Source organism: Bison bison, unplaced genomic scaffold (assembly GCF_000754665.1).
Source record: "Bison bison bison isolate TAMUID 2011002044 unplaced genomic scaffold, Bison_UMD1.0 scf7180017864043, whole genome shotgun sequence".
NCBI lineage: Eukaryota > Metazoa > Chordata > Mammalia > Artiodactyla > Bovidae > Bison > Bison bison.
Genome location: NW_011494615.1, coordinates 2,731,956 through 2,739,732, shown reverse-complemented (window position 1 = coordinate 2,739,732; position 7,777 = coordinate 2,731,956). Strand labels below are relative to the sequence as shown.

Here is a 7,777-nt window from a genome sequence, read left to right as displayed (position 1 = left end):
GGTTATTGATATTTCTCCCGGCAATCTTGATTCCAACTTGTGTTTCTTCCAGTCCAGCGTTTCTCATGATGTACTCTGCATATAAGTTAAATAAACAGGGTGACAATATACAGCCTTGACATACTCCTTTTCCTATTTGGAACCAGTCTGTTGTTCCATGTCTAGTTCTGACTGTTGCTTCCTGACCTGCATCAAATTTCTCAAGAGGCAGATCAGGTGTTCTGGTATTCCAGTCTCTTTCAGAATTTTCCACAGTTTATTGTGATCCACACAGTCAAAGGCTTTGGCATAGTCAATAGAGCAGAAATAGATGCTTTCCTGGAACTCTCTTGCTTTTTCCATGATCCATCGGATGTTGGCAATTTGATCTCTGGTTCTTCTGCCTTTTCTAAAACCAGCAGGCATTAGTGAATGACAGTCACAGTAGTTCCCACTCTCAGAAGTAACTACTGGTCATTTTCTGTATGTATAGCCTTCTAAACTTGTGTGTTTATTTATAAACATATAGTGAATATTCTGCAGCATTTTTATAGTAATGATTATTATACACTAATATGTTGGGCCATGCGTGTGTGGCTTAAATACATCATGGTTTTCTTTGTGTGTCAGTCAGCCTAGAGTTGCACCACTGTTTTTAATGATTAAATATGTTCACTTTTATAGATACGTGTGCCAGAATTTATCCAACTTGGATGCTTCTAGTTCTTCACTGTTTTTAATCACACATCTATAATAGATGCCCTTAAAGAAGCTGGCCCAGACTTGTTTTGCTAAGAATTCCTTTCCATCTGGGAGGAGGACCTGACAGCCATAGTGTTATTCTCTGACTCTTTCCCACTGGGCAAATCGGATCGTCTCCCAGAAATCTGAAAATAAAAATTCATACATGCTCTTCCATCTCCATTAAAGGAAGTGTGCTGAGAAACAGAGGTGAGGGGCCTTGAAGCCCCAGAGAAAGACGCATCGGGAGAGACTGACACTCACATTGAAGCCAACTTGCTTTCTGATGGTTTTTCAGGATCTAATTCATGCAGCAAACATTTGTGAAATGCCTTTTATATGCCAAATACTATAATAAGGATACAGTGATGGGAAAAACAAGGTAGACAAGTTCCTTGCCCTCTTGTAGCTTTTTTTCTAATGGAGAAGATATGGCAAAAAATACAAATGCGCGGCATGGTAAGGACTGCAAAGTAAGTAGAGGAAGTGATGGGGAGGAAATCAAGGAAAGCCTCTTAGAGATTACTTTTCTGGGAGGGCTTCCCTGGTGACTCAGTGATAAAAGAATCCACCTGCAATGCAGGAGAACCGGGTTCAATCCCTGGGTTGGGAAGATCCCCTGGAGAAGGAAATGGCAACCCACTCCAGTATTCTTGCCTGGGAAATCCCATGGACAGAGGAGCCTGGAAGGCTATAGTCCATGGGGTCGCATAGGGTTGGATATGACTGAGTGACTTAACAAAAACAGCTTTTCTGCTAAGACCTGGCAAGTGGTGCGTAAGCCAGACAAGGTAAAAGCTAGGAGAACAGTATTGTTTTGGACATGAGAAATCTTGGCACATGGAAAAGTAAATTTGAAGGCCCTAGGATGAGAAAGAGCTTGATGTGTTTGAGGAACAGAAAGGAATTTGGTGTGATTGTTGTGCAGGAGCATAGGGGGACTTAGTTTGAGGTGAGTGTGAAGATGCAGGGTAGAACCAAAGCATGTGAGGAATTTGAACTTGACTTTAAATGCAGTGAAAAGCTTCAGTAGAGAAGTGCCATGGTTTTATTTTTAAAATGTCTCATGAGTCATGACTGTATTTCCTGCCCTTGGGCTCTGTTAGATGTTGTTGTTAAATTCATCTTGAATTCTCCTTTAAAAAAAAAAAAAAAAACTTAAGCTGGTTTGGGTAGATTTCAGTTACAGTTACTTGCACCCAAAAGGCTGGGTTAAGACATCTTCATTGTCTTTGTGTATACAACCCTGACCCATTTCACAGCTTTCATTATTTTTGTTTGTTGGCTATATTCTTTGCTTTTTAAAAAATTTCCTCTTTGTGACCTTCCTTACTCTTTCTCATGGAGAGTTTGACTTTTTCTTATTGTTATCTAAGGAATCTTTGTATGTTGTCAAGAGTAAGCTTTTGTCTTTTGTATTCATTTTTCCCCCAGTTAAGTGTTTGCCTTGTAACTTTGCTCCTGTTACTTTTTGACACTCAGAACTTTGTTTTGTTTTAAATAACAGCTTTAGTAAGATAAAATTCACATAAATTTACCTTCTAAAGTATACAACTCACTGATTCTTAATACATTCACAAAGTAAACTGATCACTTAATTCCAGAACACTTTCATCCGGAAAGAAATCCTGTACCCAGTAGTAGTCATTCCCCATCCTCCTCTCATCCAAGCCCCTGGAACCATTAATCTACTTTCTGTCTCTCTGGGTTTGTGGAACCTATTCTGGACACTTCATGTAAATAAATCCATAAAATTTGTGGCCTTAGCATAATGTTTTAAGATTCATCTGTGCCATAGCGTATTTCAGCACTTCACTCCTTGTTTATGGTTAAGTAATATTGCATTGTGTGGACATACCACATTCTGTTTATCCTTGGTCAGTTGATGAGCATTTGGGTTATTACCATTTGTTAGCTGTTGGATTTAATGCTGCTGTGAACATTTGTATGTACAGAAAGTTTTGGCTTGTAGTTTGGTTTGGATCAGTGTTCCTCTTTTCTTTTGCAAAGAATGCCATCTTTCTAAAGTATTTTCATGATTAGATTATTAAATTTCAATCTTTAGTCCTTACGAAAATTCATTTTGGTTTAAGATTTAGAAAAAGAATATTATTTTTCCCAATAGATGTTCCTAGATAATTTACTAAATAATTTATCCTGCCCTCATTGATTCAAAATCTGTTTATATCAAAATTAAAAATGTATATTGGGAAAATATGTTTCTGAATTTTGTTTTATTCCATTGATCCTTTAATATTGTATTGTGGTCTTCCTTTGTAATTCTGGTAGCTTTGTAATACCTTTTAAGATCTTTAAAGAGTATATTTCCATTTTAAAAAGTGACAGGGTTAGCCCCTCAAGACATTATGCTATATATTAATATTTTTGTCAACTTCTAGGAAAAAAATCCAGTGAACTCTGACAACAATCCGGTTAAAGTCACAAGGTTAGGACAAAACTGTTTATTTTGAATCACCTGGTGCTACAATACAGCATGTCTCCTTTATTCAGGTGTTTCTTTTATGTACCTTATCCTGTGGATTGGGCCTCCCTGGTGGCTCAGACAGTAAAGAATCCGCCTGCAATGCAGGAGACCTGGGTTTGATGCCTGGATTGGAAAGATCTCCTGGAGGAGGGCAAGGCAACCCACTCCAGTATTCTGGCCTGGAGAATTCCATGGACAGAGGAGTCTGGCAGGCTACAATCCTTGGGGTCGCAAAGAGTCGGACACGACTAAGCACAGCATAGCATGTATCTTCTTTGCAAGATGAATTTCTAGGTATTTATTTTTGTTGCTGTTGTAAATGAAGTTCCCTGCCCCATTTATATCCTTACTGGTTATTTCATTAAAATACAAAATTTTTGCTTTTGGCTGTCACCCAGTTTGTTGAGTTTTTCTTAATTGTAATGGCTTTTGGTTGGTTCTCTTGGGTTTTCTCGTGGAGCAGAGTGTTATTGTTACCAACAATAATAAAGTAGGGGAAAGTGGTGTGAAGGAAGAAGTTTAGTATGTTAATGGAGAGCAAAATCTTATTTTGCTTAGCAGGTCAGAGAAGGCCTTTTTGAGGAAGCATCATTTCCACAGAAATCTTAAGACTGCAATGGTAGTCAGCCAGACAGTGGGAGGAAGAGCTTGTAGACAAAGGGGATCAGTACGTGCGCTGTCTGGAGGAACAGTGTGTGTGGGGCGTGGGAGCGGTGAGCAAGGGCTAGGGCTGGAGAGGTGCTCGAGGAGTTCAGACCCAATCCTGAGTCTAGTGGAGTAAGCGCCCAGAGAGGTTTCTGAATGGAAAACTGTTTACATTTTTTAAAAAGACATTTCTGTTTACATGTTTTAAAGAGTCAACCAGTTACCATATGTAAAATAGATAGCCATTGGGAATTTGCTGTATGACTCAGGGAACTCAAACTGGGGCTCAAACTCAACCTAGAGGGTGGGATGGGGAGGGAGGTTCTTGAGCGAGGGGATATAGGTATGCCTGTGGCTGATTCATGTTGGTCTTTGGCAGAAACCAACACCATACTGTAAAGCAATTATCCTTCAATTAAAATAAGCACATTTAATTATATATAAAAAAGATTCATCCAGCTGCTTTGTGGAAAATGGATTAAAGACAAACAAGGGTAGGAAAGGAGTCAAGTTAGAAGGCATTATTAGCCTCAGACTTGCTTATCTTGGTCTAAGCTAATGTCACTCCTCTCTGCTCAGCCCTTCAGTCTCTATGTTGTTGTTAGTTGCCAAGTCATGTCCGACTCTTGGAGACCCCATGGGCTGTAGCCCTCTATGCTCCTCTGTCCGTGGGATTTCCCAAGCAAGAATTCTGGAGTGGGTTGCCATATCCTTTTCCAGGGGATCTTCCCAACCTAGGGATTGAAGTCGAGTCTGTAGCATTGCAGGAGGATTCTTTATAGCTGAGCATCTGGGGGAGCCCTCAGTCTCTATAGAGTAAAATAAAAATGTTATCGAATTGGGAAATAAGTTTTATATTAGAAATTTGAATTTCAGATTGGCCACTAGAAGCTACATTTTATTATCACATATTTTATAACTTCATAAACAGCCAATCTTGATGTATTTGTCAGGTTTCCTATGTTATTCGAGATGAAGTGGAGAAGTACAACCGGAATGGGGTCAACGCCCTGCAGTTGGATCCAGCACTTAACAGACTTTTCACGGCCGGTCGAGACTCCATCATAAGAATATGGAGTGTCAATCAGCACAAGGTAAGGCAGGGATTGAGTTTATATTTTAAATCTATGCTCAGTAAATTTTGGTCTGTCTAATATGGTGCCTTTCACAGTTTCAGATTTAATCTCTTTGAGCACTCAGTTATTTGGTACACTCTATAAATAAAGACATTGCAACCAGAATTTAGTAAGCCTCTGAGAAAAACACCCCAGGGGAGTTTTGCAAGTGTTTTAGCTAAGGCAAGGAGTCCGTAAACTAGGTTTGTGATAACAGCTCTTTGCTGCAAAGGAGCTTAGAGATTTTTCTGGTAGGGGAATTCTTTTCAGCAATTTATTTTTCTGTTTTAAATATGTTCCCCAAAAGCTTTTTTGGCATCCCTTTTCAGTGCTACTAAAAAAAGATTGACTATGCATTTACATTTATAATTAACCTTGAACAAATATTTATTTTCTTCATTTAAAAGTGATTAGGGTGGGGATTTCCCTGGCCATCCAGTGGTTAAAATGTGTGTGTGAGGTGTTAGGGTTAGGGTTACGGTCAATCCCCAGTTGAGGCAACTAAGATCTTTCATGCTGACAGTACAGCCAAAAAAAAAAGTGGTTACTGTACCCACAAAGACCCATAGGGTCTTATTATATAGTATAAAGTTAATGTAAAAATATGAAAACAGAAAACAGGACTTAATGATATGTAAAGATAAGTCCCCAGTCAGATGGAAAGGCGCTCTTTTTGTATTTTGTGTGAATGCCTATATTATGAATAACATAGAAAGGAAGATTCCAGGAAGAAGGAGGAGCATTTCTTAAACTCCTAGCTTTGTACCAGAGCAGTTTCCCAGATTATTTCTCACGATGATCCTTCAAGGTAGATCCACTTTCCCCTTATGATGGGAAAACAGGCTAAGAGAAACCATGGTTGAATAACTGGTTCATGACAGAGAGTCAGAGCCCAATCTAGCCTTGAAACCCTGAGGTTAGACTTTGTCATTTTAAAAGGCTGTGTTTTGGCAAGCTCTGCAAGTCTGATGTTCCATCTGAAAAAGAACAACTATTTTGCACAGTTTGGATAGTTTCTTTGGCCCAGTGAGTTTTAAATTCTTTGACCAGTGTAAACAGTGGAGGTCCCATATTAAAAACATAGAAAATAAGGAAGTTGTGGCTCTGAAGTGCTTTTCCTAACCCATTTTTGAATTGGAATGTCACCTTCATAGAGATTTACAGGATTACAAACACATTAAGGAAAACACAAGAACTAACCGGGAAGAGTTAGAAAGCTGCCTCTTCAGCCCTTAAACATCTCTTTCTGGTTCTCATTTTATGACAAGATTGAATAGCATCAATTCTCAAATAGACTTGTAGAGCTATTCTCTTTGCCCATGAAGCATCTTGAACTTGCCTGTCTTAGATGTAGGGTGTAACTAGATGCTCTTCTTTAAAAGGCCTCTCCTGGTAATTGAGCCAAGGGAGAGCAGTAGAAAAATCTTGAGTTACTGCATTGAAATGGTGATCCTTTAGCCATTGGCTTCCATTTCTTCTCTGAAGGACTGTAGATACTGTGAGGAAATGTTCAGTTCACAGGTAAAAACAGCAGTAGGAAGCTAAGAGGAGAAGTGGGCATCTTCATCTGCCATCCGGCTAGGCTTCTCAGCACTCTCAGCAGCTTCTTTTCTGTCCCCGCTGTCTGCTCTGAACCTTCACCACGGCTGAGTCAGATCCCCCCAGATCTGTTCATGTCTCACCCTTTCTAGTGAAGCCCTTCTCACTGCACTGAATGCAGTGCCCAGCCCAGGTCTCGTTGCCTTCACTAACTTCAGGGCATTTGTCCTGGAAACCGAGGCTTTTGTCAGTAATAAAACTGTTCTGAAAGAAAACTTCTGTTTATATCTGCCATATGGAAGCATCAATCATTTGGTGAAATTCTACTCTGAGTTGTAAATTTGAAGACCTTAGAGAAGTGTGTCACATTAATTGAAGAATCTAAACATAATCATATTTTTGTGATGTATTTATGACATATTTTATCCTCTAATATACTAAAAGACATTTTTATGATTTATCTTGTAATTTCAGCAAGATCCATATATAGCATCTATGGAACACCATACTGATTGGGTGAATGACATTGTACTCTGTTGTAATGGGAAAACATGTAAGTATTTCTGTGGACTGTTGTTTATGTAAGCCTTTTTCTTGAAGTGTAACATACATACAGAAAAGTACGCATATCCTGAGAGTGCAGCTCAATAAAATTTTGCAAAGTGAACACCCATATCAAAAAACAGATTACCCAGATTCCTCTTAGGCCACCCTTCCAGGCACTGTCCCTTGTCCCAGGATAATTGCTCTCGTGTCTTCTAAGCACTGTTGATTAGTTTGCCTGCATTGTCACTGTATATAAATAGACTCATGTGATATGTATTTTTCTTTTAACCTGATTAGTATCTTTTCTCTTTATGGTAAGATCCATTTCTTGGTTTTGCAGTTTGTCTTAGAGAAATTTTTTGTAGTCAAATTAGTTGCACCTTCAGCTGGAACATTGCAAAGTTTGTCTTGCTTATTTAAAAAAATATTTGAGACAAGATATAAAAAGTTCTAGAAAGAACTTTAAGATACATATGTGTATGTGTGAGTATGTGAATGTTAAGATGTTTGAATTAACATTCAGTTCAGTTCAGTTCAGTCACTCAGTCGTGTCTGACTCTTTGCGACCCCATGAATCGCAGCACACCAGGCCTCCCTGTCCATCACCAACTCCCAGAGTTCACTCAGACTCACGTCCATCAAGTCAGTGATGCCATCCAGCCATCTCATCCTCTGCCATCCCCTTCTCCTCCTGCCCCCAATCCCTCCCAGCATCAGAGTCTTTTCC

The 7,777-nt window shown here is 39.2% G+C and overlaps 1 protein-coding gene across 1 annotated transcript in view; it reads left to right on the top strand.

Annotated features, from left to right (window-relative positions):
* WDR48 (WD repeat domain 48) overlaps positions 1–7,777 on the top strand; it is a 52,601-nt gene that overhangs the window by 10,707 nt on the left and 34,117 nt on the right. The window contains exons 2-3 of the mRNA XM_010835497.1: positions 4,804–4,944; positions 6,979–7,057. Coding sequence (XP_010833799.1) covers positions 4,804–4,944; positions 6,979–7,057 — 220 coding nt within the window. The remainder of the gene's footprint in view (positions 1–4,803; positions 4,945–6,978; positions 7,058–7,777) is intronic.